Source organism: Onychostoma macrolepis, chromosome 07 (genome assembly GCF_012432095.1).
Source record: "Onychostoma macrolepis isolate SWU-2019 chromosome 07, ASM1243209v1, whole genome shotgun sequence".
Taxonomy (NCBI): Eukaryota; Metazoa; Chordata; class Actinopteri; order Cypriniformes; family Cyprinidae; genus Onychostoma; species Onychostoma macrolepis.
In genome coordinates, this window is record NC_081161.1 from 14,052,503 (window position 1) to 14,073,674 (window position 21,172).

General features: G+C 38.1%; 2 protein-coding genes across 3 annotated transcripts in view; one reads left to right on the plus strand and one right to left on the minus strand.

Annotated features, from left to right (window-relative positions):
* Positions 1 to 489, plus strand: part of LOC131543329 (solute carrier family 2, facilitated glucose transporter member 4-like) — a 65,200-nt gene extending 64,711 nt beyond the window's left edge. The window contains exon 11 of the mRNA XM_058780563.1: positions 29 to 489. Within this exon, the coding sequence (XP_058636546.1) occupies positions 29 to 253 (225 nt within the window). The 3' untranslated portion in view covers positions 254 to 489. The remainder of the gene's footprint in view (positions 1 to 28) is intronic.
* A 564-nt stretch (positions 490 to 1,053) lies between these two features.
* LOC131543332 (Y-box-binding protein 2-A-like) lies at positions 1,054 to 18,217 on the minus strand. Of its 2 annotated transcripts, none has more exons than XM_058780570.1 (10): positions 17,487 to 17,511; positions 16,975 to 17,038; positions 16,524 to 16,557; positions 16,117 to 16,206; positions 15,781 to 16,023; positions 12,679 to 12,761; positions 12,320 to 12,500; positions 3,286 to 3,390; positions 3,049 to 3,130; positions 1,054 to 1,792 (listed from the first exon to the last, which is right to left on the minus strand). In XM_058780570.1, exons 1-9 carry the CDS (start codon positions 17,494 to 17,496, stop codon positions 3,095 to 3,097), a joined length of 846 nt encoding a protein of 281 aa, XP_058636553.1. In that variant the 5' UTR covers positions 17,497 to 17,511; the 3' UTR covers positions 1,054 to 1,792; positions 3,049 to 3,094. The 2 variants fall into 2 exon arrangements, with proteins under 2 accessions (XP_058636553.1, XP_058636552.1); XM_058780569.1 differs by lacking the exon at positions 17,487 to 17,511 and adding an exon at positions 18,065 to 18,217 and having other exon boundaries at positions 1,055 to 1,792.
* Positions 18,218 to 21,172: the final 2,955 nt, after the last annotated feature.

Consider the following 21,172-nt stretch of genomic DNA (forward strand, 5'->3'; position numbering starts at 1 on the left):
CATTACATTCAATCTCTCCTTACCGCAGAACCTGTGTGGTCCATACGTTTTTCTCATCTTTGCTTTTCTCCTCGTCTTCTTTCTGGTCTTCACGTTCTTCCGAGTTCCTGAAACACGAGGCAAAACTTTTGACCAGATCTCAGCCACCTTCCACCGTCATCCACAAAACATGATGGGCATGGAACTGGACATGGATCAGGGGAAGCACAGTACAGAACTGGACTACTTAGGTTCTGATGGGACAGAAAACTGAGGCTTGAGAGCAAGAGAGATGGTGTAAGGGGGGCCAGAATGACCACAACTGACCGTTCTTGAGGCTAGGAGAGAAAAATGGGATGGATACCAAAAACAAAACATTACTACTCAGAAGAGAGTAAGGCATTTGGTATTTGGATATTAGGTATTATGACGGAGGATGTTTTGAAGGATGAAGGAGGACTTTTGAAGAGTTTTTGAAAAAAAAAAAAAAGAAAAAAAAAAAGAAAAGAAGAGCAACAGACTTTTTAATCCCACACTTCAAAATACTCATAGGTTTCCATACGCCACAAACTATAGTAGACGTAGACTATGCTTTTAAATTACTTCCATTATTTAAAAAAGGATTAGTAACAGTGTCAAATGCTTTCAAAGGATAAAGTGCTTTAACAGTGTATGATATCCAAGTTTCAGCTTTGTTTTAAAAAAAAAAAAAAAAAAAAACCCCATCATTGACAAACATTACAAAAACTAGTTATTTTAAACAAAACCTCCAATTTTCTTACAAATCAGTTTTGAATACAGTATCAAAGCTTTAAACATGCATATCTGTATTCACTAGAATTGTGTGTGTAGAACCCAACTGAATAAATAAAAATGAGGTGTGCTGTTTGAGTGGAGAAAAAAGAAAAAAGAAAAAAACACTATACTCCTCGTGTTGAATTGTGTTGTGCAATATGCCACATTTTAAGGTGTGAGCCAAGCGTAACTTTGCAAATTTTACTTGTGACTGAATAAAACATGCTTTTGTTCGCTGACTTTTTTTTTTTTTTTTTTTTAAACAATTGTACACGCACATTGTACAAAAAATGTTGACCAGTTTTTCAACAAGGTTTGGTACAAGAGTGCAAAGATTAATGGACACACTTTGCTACTTTTACATTGAGATGTCAATCATAATTCAAACATCTGCTTTCTTCTGTCAATAATGACTGGCCCAAAAAACAAAGGGAGTCAGAAGGCTTTGCAAATATTTTATTTACTTCACTGGCATTGCACATAATCCCCACAAAAGAAAAGAACATACCAATACCAAAAGAAAAGAAAAAGGGACAATTTTAAACCAGTCTGTATTTTGATTGGATGCATTTTTTCCCTTTTTATCTAGTTACAAGTAAGAGAAGAATATGTGCAGGGCTCATCACACTGGATGGCATTTCCTCTCACTGATGAACTTAAAGTAGCCAAACTGGTCAAGTTTTCTCTACTGCTCTTTGCCCATAGTATAGAACAAAACTACAAAGGGGGAAAATTGCAAATATAATGGGCTTTCAGAGCAGGTTTCTCTCTTTTTGTTTTCTTAATTTTAAATGGCTAAAGATGCATCAACCCAACCCTCCCTTCCCCACCAGCCCCTTCCTTTCCATCCATCCTTCTCTTTCTCTCTCCCTGACAGATAAATGATCCAGACCTCAAGTGGTGAATCACGTTGGGGGAGGGACAAGGATGTAGAAGTGAGTGGCAAGTTGTTTGCACATTGGTTGAATGTTTGACGAGACAAGCAAGGTCCTACCCCCAAACTAACCCAACCGGGAACCTATGCAGCAAAACAGGAAGAGCAAATTATGAGGTATGAAAGAGAAAAACAAAAAGAGGCAAAATGTAAGAGTAGTAGATGACAACAGTTATGGTTAAACATGTAAAATCACCCTGTGTCTAAATAAGACAGTTCAAAAACTAAAATCAAGTACATGCTTAATTGCCTTTGCCAACTGAAACTAAAATTCATTTTCTACAACTCCTTTTTAAATGGCATCACTTAAAGAGATAATTCACCCAAAATGAAGCTTTGCTGTTAATTTACTCACCCTAAGGCTATCAAAGATGTAGGTGACAGTCATTTGAGAAAAAAATTCAATAAAATTAATACCCGTGGCTCCTGACGATACAGAAAGGACTTAAGATGCAAACGATCGTTCTGTGCAAGAAAATATGGCAAGAGAATGTAAAGTGAATAAACTAGTCTTAAATCAACTCCCCTTTGAACAAACTAAAGAAACCATTAAAACATTTGGATTTTGAATTTTGCGCCATTCAAGTGCTTGGTTCATGCATACTCGTATAAGCAGCTTATCAGTTTTTCAGTCAGAGTCCAAACTGTTTCCTCAGTTCAATGTACTGTTGGAGTAACCGGAACGCTGAATCAGTTGGCAAAAACTGGCATTACAGGATCATATACGCCGATATAGTGGCTAATTTAATGTCAGAGTGACTGTCAACTATGTCCAAAAGGAGTTTTGATTGAATAACTTAGATCTGTGCTGGCTGTTTCGGACTTGTTTAATCAAGTTAACTGGTTCATCCAGTTCACTCAAAGGAACTGGTTCAAAAGAATAATTTGCTCGCAAACGGGACATCTCTCCAGATCATTTTCCAGAGCCCGTGTAGTACAGGTAATGTTGCAAGTGTTTCTTGCATAGACCGATGATTTTGTTTTATAGGACCACAATATAATTGTCAGGAGCCACGTATTAATTTTGTGCTTTTTTTTTTTTTTAACTCTCAAAGTGATGGTAGCCATTAACTTGCATTTTATGAATCTCCAATGACCATAGTTTCAGCTAAAACTCTTTAATGTTCTACTGAAGTTAGATCTTGGATGACCTGAAGATGAGAAAATTAACAGCAAATTTTCATTTTTGGGTGCAAAATCCAAAATTAAGCATTTCAAAAGTTAGTTTAGTCTGTGATCAAGCTGACAACATCATGCATTTCAGCAGCAGTTGTAGTTTGAAGGACAAAACTATTTACCACCTTCAAAACACATCACCACTTTAACTCAGGAAGTCTCACCTCTCGCCGGGGGCGGGGTCACATGATTCCTTCCAAGTCACAGAAATCATTCTGAGGGATTGGAAGCTGTGGGGGGAGGTGACTACACAGGGAGAAACAGTTGTTAGTGCACATGGGTTAGTCTGTCAATTGTCATCATATGACAAATGCCAAGAAACAGCATATGGCCAAAATACAGCTTTGGAAAAAAAATAAATAAATAAACATACATAAAAATTACATGCATAAATAGCTCACATCAGTTTTAAGGGATTGTTTTGGGGAAGCTTCAGAGGAGGATTTGACGTTAGCAGGCTTGGAGGCCTGAGCCGGGGACTCAGGTTTTTCAGGTTCATCTCCATCCTAAACATTGACAAGTCAGTTATTTTAAAAAGACATTTATACAACCTAGTTAAACACAATTGTGGGATGGAGCTATTAGGCCATTACATGTTTTTTAATTTTTAAGTCAAATATTTCACATCTGAGAAATTGTTTATCTTTCCAGCTAAACAGAAAATAGCCCTGTTGCAGAACCGTGGCAGCTAAAGATAATTTCACTTTAAAGTTGTCATTAACTGAGAAATCAAAATTCCCTCGATTTTTTGATATATAGGTCTTTGTACCATAAAAACATTCTGTAAGTTTCGGAATTCAAAACTCTCTTTTTAATCTGGAAGACTAACAATTTCTTACTGTTAAATTCTTAAAAAAAAAAAAAAAAAACCAAACAGATGTTAATTGTAGGACCGGAAACCTAGAACATTATCTAACACTTGATGGCTGCTCTGTCAATTCTTCGTCATTAGTTAGGAACCAAAGTGTGCTATTTGATAGCAATCTTTCCTTCAAAAGCTATGTTTATATAATTTGTAAAACCACATTCTCCCCCCCCCTCTCTAAAAAAAATAGAGAAAAAAAAAAAATTCTCTGCACCGCTAAGTGGTTTTCTATTATCTATCATACAACTGTGTGGGGAATTGGCAAATTGGCGCCCCGCTTGCTGAGAAGGTACCGTGCACAGAAGCTGTGCGAGAAGTGGAAAGGGGAGGGGGGCGCGGGCGCGGGGGACAGTTCACCTCTCCCAAATGGAGGTGAGGAGGGCTTGTCCGCTCCATTAGTGGGACAAGTGGGCTAAAATTAGTCACACCTTGACTTCCTTCCAAATAACACACATTTCATTCATAATATTAAAACACAGGCCTATAATTTGCATGTTTGTTTTTTCTGAATTGTGTGAAATGGCTAATAAAAATAGGTAATACAAAACGATTATGTGGAGGTGAATTGGTTTAGTCTTGACTTCTGGTCGTGAGTGACAGTGTTGGGGGATGGGAAATGTGTTGATTGCCGAGTGCCAAATAAACAGTGTTTATTATGTATATAGAGTATATTTATTTAAGCTCTGATAACTTATACCGTTTTGTGCAGAATTGTGTTTTGCTCTGCTCTTGCTGTGTATTCACACCGGTCTTGTTTGGTTCGATTGAAACCAACTCAAGTCTGTTTCCCCTCTTGGTGTGGATCTTTTGGGCAGGGGTGAATACAGGAGAAGAGAAAAAAAAAAAACACGCACTCGGGTGTACACCAAACAACTGCACCGAGACCCAGCTGAAGAGGTGGTCTCGGCCCGCTTCTAAACGAACTCTGGTACGGTCCGTTTAAGGCGTGAATATGAACCGGCCTCAATCCGACCCAATTGCAAAAGCACGCTCAGAAACACACAGCTCGCACATATAGTGCTGTTGTTTGCATTTCAATCGCTTAAATCACTTGTTTTCAAACCACAATGCTTAAAAATGCGTACAAATTATGAGTTTTCGTGACCATAGCGCCCACAGCAACGTGAGAGCGCTAAATAGGCTAAAGCTTACCGCTAAGCCCCAGCAAAAGTTACAATGAATGTGTCTGGGGGAAATAGTGAGATATTTGAATTATTTATTAATAAACTAGCGTTTTCTGAGTCAGTGTCACAAAGATGAAGTTAAAAATCCTGACTCGCCATCTCCTCATTGGACGCTTCATTAGAAAGAAATGCATCTTTACGGATAACGAAAAAGTTTGTGTTTTAGATAGGAATCATTTAGTTTTGTAGTAATTCAAAGCTTTCTATAGATACAGTATCTCACAAAAGGGAGTACACATACTACAATTGTTGCTGAAATGTGAGCTATCTTCTCAATGGACAAAACTACACAAGTGAAACTTGGATATATTTTAAGAGTAATTTTTGTGCAGCTTGTATAGCAGTACACATTTACTGTCCTTTAAATATAACTCAACATATAGCCATTATTGTCCAAATAACTGACAACAAAAATGAGTACACCCTAAGTGAACATGTCAAAACTGGTGCCCCTACAAAATATTGACACTTTGGACACATTGTTATCTAGCACTGCCTTAACCTGTGCAGCTCTGGTGAATTCCATGCCCAGGAGGATTGTTGCGGAGATCCTCTTCCACTCCTCCATAATGGCATCACAGAACTGCTGGATGTTAGACACATGGTGCTTCTCCACCTTCCGCTTGAGGATGTGCTCAAAAGGGTTCAGGTCTGGAGACATACTTGGCCACTCCATCACCTTCAGCTTCATCAGCAAGGCAGTTGTCATCTTGGCGGTGTGTTTGGGGTCGTTATGTCAGAAAACTACCGTTCGGTACAGTGTCTGAAGGGAGGGCATTATGTTCTGCTTCAGAATAACCCAGTACATGATGCTACCACCACCATGCTTGACTGTAGGCAAGAGTCAAGACACAACTTTCTTGGTACTCCTCACCAGGACGTCACCACACATGCTGGACACCATCTGAGCCAAACAAGTTTATCTTAGTCTCATCAGACCACAGGATATGGTTCCAGTAATTTATACTCTTGGACAGGTTGTCTTCAGCAAACTGTTTGCAGGCTTTTTTGTGAGCCAGCTTCAGAAGAAGCTTCCTTCTGGGACGACGGCCATGCAAACTGACCTGTTGCAGTGTGCGGTGTATGGTCTGAGCACTGACAAGCTGACCTTCCACTTCTGCCACCTCTAATGCAATGCTAGCAGCACTCGTGCATCTGTTTTTTGAAGCCAGCTTCTGCACCTGACGCACGGCATGAGGACCTAACTTCTTTGACCCTTGCGAGGCCTGTTCCAAGAGGAACCCATCTTGGAAAACCTCTGTATGACACTGGCCACTGTACTGTAACTAAGTTTCAGGGTGTAACCAAACTTTTTATAGCCTAGGCAAGCTTTGTGGAGAGCAACAATTATCATCAAGTCTAATCTAATTCTCAGAGAGTTCTTCGTCACGAGGTGCCATGTTGAACATCCAGTGGTCAGTATGAGAGAATTGTATTCAAAGCACCAAATTTTAAATGCTCTAATAAAAGATACACAAATTTGTATGGTCCTGTCAATCAGAAAAAGACACGGACATGATGAATAGGACATGTGTTTTTGCATGATTAAATGAGGCATAGCTGTTATCACTTAGGGTGTACTCACTTTTGTTGCCAGCTTTTTTGATAATAACAGCTGAATGTGGAGTTATTTTCAGAGGACAGTAAATGTTTACTGCTATACAAGTTGCACTTTGACTCTAAAATATATCCAAGTTTCATTTCTATAGTATTGTTCCTTGAGAAGGTATACTAAAATGATTGCCGAAATGTGAGGGGTGTACTCATGTCTGTAAGGAAAATAGAGTTTCAGTTCATTTTTGTGAAGCGCTCCTGTTCAAGACCGGGAAGGCAAGCGCATCCTATTAGTTTTCTTTATTTTAGAAAAGCACTACGTTTTCGTGATATCAAGAGTGCACACAAATAAAAATAGACCCTTTACAGTTCCGCACGATGTATTATTCTTACCTTTATGAGCAACAATTATGATGCATTTAATTTGTCTCCATTGATGTCCTGAAGCGCGCTTCAGCTTCCACTCTCCGCATAAATGATTGGATATACGCCTAGTGCACATTTATCTAGGTTAAATGTTTAAACTAACATTTTGATATGCTTTAAGTATTTTATATCTATAGATTTTATTTTCTGCAAGTCGCAATTACATCGTATGACATTGTCTCATTTGATGCTTATAATGCAGCAGCTAGAGTTCTTACTAGAACCAAGTAGTAGGACCATATTAGCCCGGTTCTGTCAACACTGCACTGGCTCCCTATTGAACATTGTATACATTTTAAAATCTTGCCAATTACTTATAAAGCCCTGAATGGTTTAGCACCTTAGTGGTTGTGAAGGACTATAATGCAATAAGAGCTCGCTCAAAAACTGTGATCTCAAAACTCTAGCCATTTGATAGTAACTAGAATATCAAAATCAACTGTGGGTGGCAGATCCTTTTCTTATTTAGCTCCCAAACTCTGGAGCAATCTGCCTAATACTGTTCGGAAGGCAGACACTCTGTCAGTATAAATCTAGATTAAAAACTCATCTCTTTAACCTGACTTACACATGACCAGTGTTGCCAATTTAGCAATTTTGTAGCTAGATTTAGCGACTTACCCACCCCTTTTGAGACTTTTTTTCAAAAGTTTAGGGACAAATATAGCAACTTCTTGGACAAACCTTATCAGAGTTCTCATCTTGCCCACTGATCTATATTCATCTTTATATAGATCAGTGAATTTGCCATTATGATGTCATCTAGTGACATTTAGCTACCAGTTTTAGCTACTTTCAAATGAAAGCAGTTGGCAAGACTGCACATAACATTTCTATAATTCAAATCCGTTAAAGCATTGGTCTCGCACTCAATTCCTGGAGAGCCACAGCTCTGCACAGTTTAGCTCCAACGCTAATCAAGGTCTTCAGGATTACTAGAAACTTCCAAGTAGGGATGCATACTCCGCATCGGTATCGGCTCCGATATGGTAATTTTCTGCCGGATCGGGTATCGGTCAGACGAGACCGAGCCAAATGCGATATTGTACATATACTATTCGGTGTTATTGTTGAGCCCCACTAAAGGCACAAAAACATAAAGCACTTAAAAGTTTTCATGCACTATACTTCAAGTGTTCTGAAGCTGTTCCATCGTTCAATGTGAGGTACAGATGAATATTTAAGTCATTAAATTAAAGTTCACATAACTCTTCTTTCTGCTGCGGCTGACTTATCCTCCGAACGCAACACTCAGTTTGAATGCTGAATGGTTACTACAGTCAAAACGATGAAACTCTTCAAGAGCGCACAGTAACTGAGGTTTAAAACTGTTAAAAGAAAAGGCTCAAACTAACACAGATTTAATACACTACCTATCAATATCTCTTCCCTTTGAACTTTTCTATGCAGACTCGGAGGGCTGCACAGCCTGCGCGCTGTGACTCAGTGTTGTTTCAAGCGCATCATTCTGCGCACGGGATGCTTTCGTATTATAACACTTTTCTGCACAATGAAAGATTATTAATAGTCTTTCTTGTTCCATCATATCTATCATATGTTGCTGCCTTCATTACTGTGCTATACATTTAAAAGAAATGTCTTAATTTATATATAAATATACTATAAGTGTATTTACTTGTTTTTTTCATGAATGTATTTTACAACAATACAAAAGAGCAATGTTACACATTTTACCAGATTTAGTCGTACACTTATTCACTTTTATATTTGTCAATAAAAATGTTTCACTAGGTTTTATAAAATTATCGTGCACCCATGATTTTTCTAGAGTATCTTTTGCTGTTGAATTATCCACTAACCTAGTTTATAATAGTATTTTGTCAGATTATGATTATATTTTTCTTCATTTGTTATTTTACATTAAAATGAAGTTGTATAGAAATAGTATAGAAACTCTACATTGATTTAAAAGAAATCCCTACTTCCAAGCAGGTGTGATTTGGAGCTGGTTGGAGCTAAACTCTGCAGAGCTGTGGCCCTCCAGGAATTGAGTTTGAGACCACTGTGTTAAAGGATTGTTAGGCTGCATTAATTAGGTCAACCTAAACCGGGAACAGTTCCCATAACACCCGATGTACTTGTTATCATTAGAAGAATGGCATCTACGCTAATATTAGTTTGTTTCATTCTTATTCCGAGGTCACCGTAGCCACCAAATCCAGACTGTATCCAGATTAGATGGTCACTGCAGCCACCCGGATCCAGTCCATATCCAGACCATACGGTGGATCAGCACCTAAAGATGACCTTGACAGGCCTGAATGTCAGCGGAGACCAGGACAACTAGATGAGTCCCAGAGACAGATCCCCTCCGAAGACCTCTTCACCTAGACGGCCATCGGGACAAGACCACAGGAACCAGAAGAATCAGTGACTTTGTTGCAGCCTAGAATTAAACTGCTGGTTTCGTTTGGCCAGAGGAGAACGGCACACCATTTCAACAGACCATTTCCCTGTTTAATACTCTAAAACTGCTTTGACAATCTGCACTGTAAAGAATGCTATATAAATAATGTTGACTTGACTTCATCTAAAAACAGCTTATATTGAAGCCAATCTGCCAAAACAACAGGTTTTGGAATGAGTCACTTTACGACATAATAGTGTGGCTAAACACCGCCTCTGTAGAAGATCAACTCCTGCTTCTACGTCACTGCATGTTTAGCCCCACCCACCGATTCAAGCACATAGTAGGTAAATGATGAGTGGCAAACGCAGTTCTATGCAGAAACCAAACGATAAACTTTATTTGATTACCTTTATTTTTAAATGAAGTGCCAGACCACGTCAGTAAAAACTTGGTCATTTGTTTTTAAATTTTACCACAGATTAAATATACAAAACAAGGCACAATTCGAGACCGGATTTTCTGAAAGATTGAAACTATATTAGATATGTTGCACCAGAAAAGTGTGAGTTTTCATTACATGATCAGTAGTTTTGTCTTATTACAGATTGTTTAATATGTACAGAGTATTTATGGGTAGTTGACAAATAGGCAGTAAAAAATGCTTTTGTAAAATACCTTTTTTGAAAAAGAAATGCATATATTTATGTTGTGTGAAGTCTGATCTTTGAGAAAATATAAAGGGTCACTAACTTCAATTCTTTCACTGCTTTTATTTTTACTGAACTGTACCATAAATTTGTCCTATGGTGTGACATCGCAAAAATTAAGAAAAATTTATAAATTCCATGAGAGATTTATCTTCTTTGTTAGACACTTATTTTCAATATAGCGCTATTTAATATGAAATTATAATTAACAATTTCCTCATGACTTGTTGGACAATTTCAAGACAAACTTTGCTGTCATCTCTTCAAAACTGCTTAAAATTATACCATTTTAAGTTAAGTGATATTTGTATGATGTGCCACAAAAAAAAAAAAATAATTCTCTCAAAATATCTTAAAACAGTTGAGTATTGCAATAGGGGAGCTTTTTTTTTTTTTTTTTTTATAAAAGATTTTGAGAAAAACAAATTTGTGGTTCTTTTGTGTGTCACATCATAGGACATTGTCACACTAAAGGACAAAAATGGTAGTCATTAAATCATTTCCATTTAATTTTGAACATGTCAAAGGAGAAAGAGTTTAATTTATTAAAATCAACTGATTTTGTTTAAAAAAAAAAAAAATCCATCAACAAAATTCATGTTACTGAAACTCGCATTCGATTATGAACGTGATATTTCCTAGCTTGTCAGCAAACTACGGCTCGGTGTAGTAAATGCCACTCCATTTGAAAGCAGGTGATGGTGATTTACTACCAATCATGGAACTGGCTTTACTGACGAGATGCACATGACAAATCACTTGCGATTAATTGCACAGCGCTACTAAATATGACTGATATTCAAACTATATTCATTAAAATGTGAATGGATTTTTAAAAACTATATGGCTACTCTTTTTTTTTTTTTTAAGGCATCATTTTGATTCTTTTTACTTTCTGGATTGTTCTCTTAGGATCTCCTCCCTTCTGCGTGGATCCCTGTTAACTTTGTCTATATTTCCGTGTCCTCCCTCTTCCACCAATTTCTCTCCCTCAATTCTTTGTTTCAAAAACAAAGTATTACATTTTATACTTATTTCCATGAGACTTTATAAATCAGTAAATAGTTTAATGTAATTATTGCATTTAAGAACATTGAAAGTGATCAAAAAAAAAAAAAAAAAAAAAAAAGATTAAACAGGAGTCAAATAAATCTTAATTTAAAATGCTTTTTAAAGAGACCTTGTCCTCTGGTGTGACATCTTTGTCCTATGGTGTGACAGTACAGACGTCAAACCGGAGGACATTTCAGCCTTTTTCTGTCAATTAATGACCAGGCTATTCCAAGCTCATTAGCAGTACGCAAGACACATTTGCATAATTTTCCATGATTATGTAGTTTAACATGCAGTTTTTAATTAAAAATATAATTTAGGGGTGTCACACTAAAGGACAACAAAATGTAACACTTTTGTAGTGGTTCCAAAAAAAAAAAAAGTTAAATATTCGAACAATTCTGAGACAAAAATTGACCATGTGCACTTGACAGGGGGCTTCAGTAACACGACCATGAATGGGGTCCTTCAACTAATTAAAGTTTTCTCTGGAATTGGCCGATTTAAAAATCAGGATATGGTGTCACACCATAGGACATGGTTTTCAAAGACAAAATGTATCAAGTTTCTACGCTTTCAGAAATATATGGATGAAAAATAAATAAATGATTGCCATTTACTAAAATAGACACTTGTACAATTATGCCGGAGGTATTTATTAACATTATGTTTTTCTTTTTCATTTATAAAAGTTGTAATTTATTGAACCATGCTTGAGACAGTCACACCATAGGACAATTTTGAGATTTCACTCAAAAAATAAAAAAATTAAAATAACACTGCAGCTTTTATAACAACAGGTCCATGTAGGACAAAGAAATGTTTAACCATTTACTGCCTTTTAAATAACGACAATATTAATTATACTAATATCTTGTGGGACAGTGAAAATGCCATGTCACGTCAACAACCCTTATACGTTTTTAACCTAAATCACATCAGCGTCCATCTGTGAAGGATGTAGGCTGTCAAACATACACAACTGTAAGCCAATCATTCCATTGGGTGTTTACTTCCGAGTGCACAATCTGCCACGCCCATTCAAACGGAGAGTTTCGATTGGGGGTGGGGGTCCTCAAAACAGGACAGAAAATAGCCCATTACGAAAATAGCCAATTATGTTTTTTGATATAAGTATAAGTGGACCTCAGAGGACAGTACAAAATAAATATTGCCAGTTCATGACCCCTTTTTAAAGTCAGGCAGCAAAGACAAAGCTAACGGTTTCAATTTCAGCAGCTTTACTTCACTGTGTTTTTCTAGAAAATCACTCACTTTAGAGGCACCAGATTCAGATTTCCTCTGTCTGCGCCGACTAAACTGTCTGCGGGGTTTCCGGGGCTGCCCTTCAGTCTGCTCCCTATTGGTCTCGCTCTCTTTAGGGGTCGATTCTTGCTCTTCTGTGGGGACTACGGTCTGTTGAGCCTCTCCGGGGTGTTGACGAGGACGCAATGGCCTGGATATTCAAGAAGAGAGACTTTCATGTTTACATAAAATACATTAAATCTGCACAGGGTAAAAGCATGTTTAAGATAATGAAATGTTAGACATCATGCCAAAAAATAAATAAATAAATGGATGGTCTTCGCTTTCCAGTCTTAATCTGGTCCAAATATGCAAATAAGGATATGAACCTTCGAAATCGAGGTCTGAACCTGCGTGGTGGCGGCCTCTGCTGGGCAACATCTACTTCCTTGTTCTTCTCTCCTGCTTCCCCCTAGAGCAGAGACAAGAAAACCGCTCACGGACAAGCCAGTGCACTAATGAAACAAAACTACTTCGAAGTCTTAGAGAAAGTTCGCCCAAAAATGAAAAATCTGTCATTCATTACTCACCCCCAAGACCTTTGTTCATCTTTGGAACACAAATTAAGATATTTTTGATGAAATCCGAGAGCTTTCTGACCCTCCATAGACAACAAGGGTACTACCACGATCAAGCAGGGTTGCCAGGTTTTCTCAGCAAAACCCGCCCAATTGCTACTCAAAGCTAGCCAAAAAATAGCCCAATTGCTTTTCAGGGGGGATCCCCTGGTAAAAATCACATTCCAGGGGCTAAATATCACATTAAGCCCTTTCACACATACAGACTTTTCCGGAAAATTACCGGTAAATTGCCGTAAAGAGATCATGTGTGAACGGGACCTTTTCAAAAATACCAGTAAATTCGTTCCGACAATTTACCGGTATGAGAAGGTTGTAACATTACCAGTAAATTGCCGGAATTCTGCTGTGTGTGAACGCAGAAGGAAAATTACCGGTATGAGCACGTACGAGTTCAGAACGCGGTGACATAAGATGTCTACTCCGGGCCAATCCAGAGCCGTTGAAATTCAAAATTCAACAGCTCTGGGCCAATCATAACATTCTGATGCAGATGACGCATTTACTCCGCGCTGTGTTTGAAGTCGTGCAATATCTTTGGGCCAAAAGAAGCAGCATGAACGTGAACATTTGGCACACAAATGAAAACATCAACAAAAACACTGATCGCGTTTACCCCTCCATGTTTACAAACACAACACCGTGAGGCGCAGCCGTTTAGAGGTCATTTCCGTTTTATGATGTCACAGAATTTACCGGTAATTTAAAACCGATGTGTGAATGGTGCTTTACCGGAAAAAAGACAGAATGCTGTTGCCTGCGTGAACAGCGCAGTTTTGAATTTACCGGTAAAGTCATTCTGGTAATTTTACGGCAATTTACTGGTATTACTATGTGAAAGGGGCTATTATTGGGGTTGCCTCAACCCATGGACATGAAAAACATCCTGCGGAAAACCGCGGACTTTGCTACGTTTCTGTCACTTGATTGCAGTGTTGCCAAGACATCAGTAAAAATCCACATAACATTCAACCGTTGAATTTTATGACGCTACAAGAATATTTGTGTGTATAGAAAACAAAAATGACGACTTTATTCAACAATTCTTCTCCGCATCACCCTACCGCCATTTTGGAGAGCATCACTGTGCATACGTGTGCTCTCCTCTGAACGTTAACAAGGCACAGTGCATGCGTGTTTTACATCAGCAGCACCACACGCATGCGTTACATACGTGCAGGAAAAGTACGCTTATAAAAATATAAAATACCTAACTACATAATACTATTATTGTTAGAAATGGCAACAATATAAAAATACATTTAAAATTTTAATTAAAACAATATACAAATATGAAAAATGAATAAATACATTTTAAAATAATAAATAGTATGGTATGATATATATATATAGATGTATGCGTGTATTTATACACAACAGAAATATATGAAATTAAACTATAAATTAAAATAAAACAAATATATTATAAAAATAGACCAAGAAACAATAGATGCATTAAACTATACATTACAATTATAGCAAATGAATAAAATCACAAATGAAACTTCAAATAAAGAATAAAACATATAACAAATACATTAAATTATAAATTAAAATGCCCCATCGGGACAAGACCACGGAATCAGATAAGCCGTTTACACAATCTGACATGGCTGGGGTTGAATAGGGTACATGTCGAACGTCACCTGACCAAACCCGGAAAACAGGTCTCATCGCTTCCGCTTGTCGGAAAACGTATTAATAGCAGTATTAAATAATGGCGATATCAATGGACTTAAGGTAATCAGTTAAATTAGCTAGCTGTTTTTATTGTTGACGTTTTATTCAACTTTTATATTTAAATGTTATTGAAAAGAATAAAAATAAAAATTCATATAATCAATCCACATATGTGATGGACATTGGTAATGATTATCTTTAGTGTCTACTTTGAAGGCATCTCGAGTAAAACAGCTTCATATTTAACGGGGCATTTGCAAAACACATGAACCGGAAGCAACGAGACCTGGTTAGCAGAATACGGAAGTCTGTTGCGCATTACCCCTATTGAACTGAACTGCAGGTTTCGTCTGGCCAGAGGAGAACCGGCCCCCCGACTGAGCCTGGTTTCTCCCAAGGTTTTTTTTTTCTCCATTCTGTCACAGAGGGAGTTTTGGTTCCTTGCCGCTGTCGCCTCTGGCTTGCTCAGTTGGGGACACTTAATTTCTAGCGATTATCGTCAATTTGATTTCACAAATACTGTTTAAGCTAAACTGAGCTAAACAATGACATCTCTGAATTCAATAATGAAATGCCTCTAACTGAAAATTTAGTGTTTAATCTTATTATACATTACTGACACTATCCTCCAATTTGATACCGTTAAGTGCTTTGACACAATCTGTATTGTTAAAAGTGTTATATAAATAAAGGTGACTTGACATATGCGTCGTGATACTCTCCAAAATGGCGCTAGGGTGACACGGAAGAGAAGAATTGTTGAATAAAGTTGTTATTTTTGTTTTCTTTACGCACAAAAAGTATTCTCGTAGCTTCATATAAATTACGGTTGAAACACTGATGTCACAAGGACTGTTTTAACAATGTCCTTACTACATTTCTGTGCCTTGATCATGGTAGTACCCTTGCTGTCTATGGAGGGACAGAGAGCTCTCAGATTTCATCAAAATTATCTTAATTTGTTTTCCAAAGATGAACGAAGGTCTTACGGGTTTGGAACGACATAAGGGTGAGTAATTAATGACAATTTTCATTTTTAGGTGAACTATCCCTTTAACATCATACTCAATATTGACAGCTTACATTCTCAATTTACTAACAACGTTTCAAAAATATTTCTATTAATCTAAGGCATATTAGACCTTCGGGTAAAAAGAATTTAAATGACCTCACCTCGCCTTGTGGCTGAACAGGTCTTCTGCGTGGACGCTGGCGCCGAGGACGTGGCCGAGGGTCTCCTTTCTCTTCACTGCCCTCTCCCTCAGATATGGGCCCTGCTGCAGCTTTCTCCTCTCCTTCAGCAGGCTGTGCATTACGGGGGTAAAAGCGCCTACGGAACCTTCGTTTATTGGGGGCGTACCGACTGCCTTTGACAGGTATACCCCCTGGACCAGTCACATTTGCTGCCTCTGAGCCCTGAAACAAAGACTTAGTTTTAGAGGCTATATGAAAGTTATAAAACTCACAATATTCCCCAAAACTCTTTTGATTCATCCAGATACCACTTACTTTAGCTGCTTCAACAACATCAAACTCCACAACCTCACCATCCCCCACACTTCTGAGGAACTTTCTTGGGTTATTCTTTTTTATTGCAGTCTGCACAAAGGGAAGAGGCACATCCTTAGCATAACATCAATTTTCAACAATAGTGGGCGAGTTAAATTGCAAGACAAACCAATTCAAAAAAATAACTGTAAAGGTGATAGGTGATCTCAATGGGTTTTAATTTTTGTAATGTCATTTAAACTTTCTATGGAAGAATGTCATGTATATACGCTGCATTTACCATTTGGGTCAAACAATTGTTCAAGACGACACTAGTGGCATTACTCCATAACCATTCATTTAAAGAGGTGCTATTTTAAATAGTCTAAATGAAATGTTGCTATGCGTTTATGAAGCAAACGCATTACCTGATGAACAAACACATCTTCTTTAGTATCATTTCTGTGAAAGAAAAAGCATTAAATACAATTAATATTTTAAATATTTTCTGAAAACTTAACAGATAGGCATAAAATCATTATTATTTAATAAAACCATAATTATTCAAATGCTTGCTTAGCAATATGATCTCGCTCTCTCTCCTTCTCACACACACTTACAGAAGCCATGAGATCACTTTGAAAATCTGGGCTTTCTTCATTTAAACATGTAAATAATTTTAGAATTTTAAATTTCAGACAGTGTTTTAGGTCACTGATCAAATGTGTTACACTGTAATGAAAATGGCTGTTTATTTATTTAAATTAAGGGGGGAGGGACACTAGTGGTCTCAGACGTTTGGAGTCCACAGTATCCATCAGACTGTCTCTCTGTGCATAGTTAGCCAGGTGAGCAGTCATTTCAGTATTATTAACATACCTATTGATGAAGCCATATCCATTGCGCACATTGAACCATTTCACAGTTCCCTGCACACCTGTCGCTGCAATAGATAAGAACAATTGTATATCACCATCTAGAGCAGTGTTTCTCAACCCCCCCCCCCTGGAGTTTCTTCTAATGAGCTCATGAGTTGAATCAGGTGTGTTTGATTAGGGAGACAAACAAAATATGCAGTGTTGGGGAGCGCCCAGGACCAGGGTTGAAAAACACTGATCTAGAGAGAAGATCTGACATGATTCGTAAGCTCAAGCAAAGCCCGAGGAACCAACTCATTTGAACACTGTGGGTCATGTGTATGAATTAGCTACAAACTTTGAGAGCCTTCAACCACTTTGGCCACTCAAGCGCAGGTCACTAGTTTATCCAAGACATAATGGTAGACGAAAATACACGCGATTTTGGCCCGACAGGAAGAGACTTCTTATTTTTATGCGCTCCAATGGGTAAATATGGGCAATTACAAATGGCTCATAATGTAAATTTTTTACCTAACGACATGCAGCACACCTGCAGTTAAATCCCTCCCACAAAGCACGTGGTGACAGCGCGCAGAAATGTGGGTCATCAATGCAGTCGGTGTAAACAGCCAAACGCTAGCCTGCTTCAAATATGGACAACTTTAGATCCTACCAGACATGTTCCTTTAATTTTTCTTTATTCTGTAATTACAGAAACAGAATATTAAATCCCAACAAGAGACAATCAGACTGCCCAGTGAGAAGTTATTTATAAATGGTAAAATAAGTCCCAAATAGGATGACGGTAACCGTGGTTTCTAAAAAGCATTTATCTACAGCTTTCTCGATACAACATGTAACGTCGCACGTGGAGGTAGTGGATTCAACTTTATTTCTCTCCGCCATAAAAAATAAACCATTTTCTGATAGAAGATACTGTCGAAATGTAAAGCAAAACAAGATCAGAAAAAAAAAACAGCTGATCAATACAAACGGCAATTTTGTCAGTAAAGCCTGTCATTCACATTTCACCCCACATACATGACGTGTTCATTACCATGATATGCAGTATGTCTTAAATAAACGTATTATTGTCACTGAAGCCCTACCGATAACTTTTCTCTCAGGCTGAGGTTGCTCAGATGCCTCTGTGTCGCTCATCTTCTCTCTCTCTGGATTTAACCCCCTCCCTCCGACTCTCCAAACTTTTAGTTGTGTGTTCACCTCAAACTTTTTATCCCGATTCCCTGTCAGAGAGGATTGACTCAGCCTCGATTTAATTGGTGTTCAAGCGACCAATCCGCTAGTTCCATTTTCATTCTCGCGTGATCAATTGGGTGTCAGCTCAATGTCTCGCGCGAAAATCACCAACTTCTTTACAGTTCATTACGACTTTTGAAAGAAATCTGATAAAAAGTCGCTAATGTTTTCTATATGATTATGTTGTTCATTGTAATGTCATAATCCAGCTTCATCTATCTATCTATCTATCTATCTATCTGTCTGTCTGTCTCTAGTAGATATTTATAGGCTAGATGCCTGTTTTAAAGCAGTAATATGCATTTCCTTACAGTGATAGGCCTATGCAATACATCAGACTGATGCACCTTTTCCTCTGTAGAGGATATCAGGTGTTGTGAATGGAAAATAAGACAAAGCACAAATAAGTAAGCCTGGTGATTTGATAGAATAGTTTAATATCGTTGTGCTTGTGCCACCCACCCCTCTTCGTCGCACAACCCGTTCTATACATAGGTCACCAGATTCAGATTTCACTTGACTATATTTAACCACACGATTAGACAAGACTGTAGGTGCTATGCATTTGGTTATATTCTTCCCACACCTTTATTTGACAAAAGTAACTTTTCACCACTTTTTCTGTAAATATGATTTTGACCTCTGAAATTATGAAACTGTGTTTGCAACAATGTTGAAAGATATGTAATGTCTGATTTTATATGATTTTTACTAAACAGTACAGAACTTCTCTACATCTCTAATGTATATTGGGCCCTTTGAGATGAATATTGCGCCCTTTGAGATGAATATTGCATTTGCTGATGTGGTAGTTCAATGTGCATAATGCTATGAATAATCCCAGTATGTTATGTCTGAGCCGCCAAGAGTTGTTTGCATGATGAACGAAAGCAATCCCAACTGAAATCACACCCAGACATAAGATATTTTAACTATTTAGTAAACAAAAGATGTGTACAACCCGAATTCCGGAAATGTTGGGACTTTTTAAATTTGAATAAAATGAAAACTAAAAGAATTTCAAATCACAGGAGCCAATATTTTACTCACAATAGAACATAGATAACAAATGTTTAACCCTTTAACGTGCACTGTAACCGCACGGTTGACCTTTTTTTTGCGATCAAATTACTGTAATTAAAGTCGGCATGAAATCAAAATTGAAAATGCTTATTTTTTAATGGAATACTGTAGTGTTTATTATAAATAATTTATCCGTGTACTTCATTCTTTTTTAAATTCATTCACCCCATTTTGGAGATGGTCCTCACTGCAGAACACAAGATCCAGGGGGTGGAGTTGGATCTAGATCCAACTCCTCCCACCTTACATAGACCTAAACCTACCCGTCTCCACCCCCTGATCCATAAACACACCCATCCCCACCCCTAAACCTACCAATCTCCACCCCCTGGATGTGGATCCAACTCCGCCCCCTGGATCTTTGTTCTGCAGTGAGGGGCTAGTGCCATTTTTCGCTGTTTGTCCTTATACCCATAGATATACTGGCCGTTTCTCAAACGGAAGGCTGCATCCTCCGGAGGTCGCATTTGTAGGCTGCATACGTCATCAAGCCTGGTTTATTTCAGTTAACTAAGCATTACATTTGCGAGTCAAAAGCACACGTATCAGCGCGGCCGCCATCTTGCATGGGTCTCCAATGCGCCCCCCTGCATTTATTTCTACTGAGGAAGGTGTATCACCAACTACAATAATCATAACTCCCCGAATTTTCACACGGTTTGGTTTGTTACAAACGGCAGAGATTTATGATACAGGAGGCTGTCACACATTGAAAAATATGTGCTTTCATGCTAAAAGACTTTGTATTATGCTCTTTAACAAAGACATATGGTAGGCTATGGCATATTGATAAATGTATAAATTAATTAATTTTATATTTTAATAAAGAAACAAGTTTGATTGTTCATTTGAATTTATTTCTCTCTTTCACTGACACACACATACACACACACACACACACACACAACCCTTCTGTAACATACAGCCTACATACAAGCTCCCATATATACTGTACCAGCTCAGTACATTTTTTTTTTAAAGGCCTGGAAAAGTAAGCGTTATAATTCCAGGTCATTCCAGCATCTTACACTACCCTGTCAGGCTTGCAACTGGGGCTGTGGAGCTAAAACCCTTGAAAAAGAACTGGTTTGCACAGCTTCTTGCATATGCTGGCACTCTGTATCTTCAGGGTAGTTAATTTTGCGATGTGGTGCAGCCTTACTTTGTGAAATACAGACACCACAAATGACACAAGCGTGATGTTTCTCAATTCCGAATTGGGTTTCTGCAATGTGCTCCCCGAGTTAGAACACATCCTCTGAACCAATCTCTGCCGGGACGAAACGGTTAACGAAGGACACACTGACACCTTGTTCTTTTGAGTTTTGTCGAATCACACGCTCTGCTGCTCTGACCACCTTCACTGATGAATCAGGTAATCCCACGCGATCTGGTATCAACACTGCGACGGTTATTGCAACCGTAAACTGCACAAAATACGGGCATAGTTGCTCGCTCTCCGTTGACTCCAGTGCTAGCGTAGAGTGAGGAGACCCAACCAATATGGCGGCGACGCTGGATTACGTTCCAGCACGTCATGAGGCGTCTACGTATATTATGGCCGTTTCTCAAACGGAAGGGGGCATCCAGCCTGGTTTATTTCAGTTAACTGAGCATTACATTTGCGAGTCAAAAGCATATTACTAGGGATGGCTGACGCGAAGCTGATGTTTCGACACAGTGAGTGCGTTTACATGCACCCTCTTAATGCGATTATGATGAGATTTTGGCAATATTGCGATTAATCTTTACCTCATGTAAACGCAATACTTCGATCTAAATAATACGATTAAGCTCATAATCGCAGCAAGCATAATCGTATTAACATAGGTGGCGTACGCCGATTTTAATCGAAATACATAGGCATGTAAACA

What these genes read in the sequence shown, in the direction of transcription:
- LOC131543332 (XM_058780569.1), bottom strand. Translation starts at nt 18,116, where the DNA reads ATGAGCGACACAGAGGCATCTGAGCAACCTCAGCCTGAGAGAAAAGTT. An exon ending in AAGATGTGTTTGTTCATCAG is followed by an intron (nt 16,207 to 16,523) that starts GTAATGCGTTTG and finishes CCCTTTGTGCAG; the next exon opens with ACTGCAATAAAAAAGAATAA. An exon ending in ATGTTGTTGAAGCAGCTAAA is followed by an intron (nt 16,024 to 16,116) that starts GTAAGTGGTATC and finishes TCTTTGTTTCAG; the next exon opens with GGCTCAGAGGCAGCAAATGT.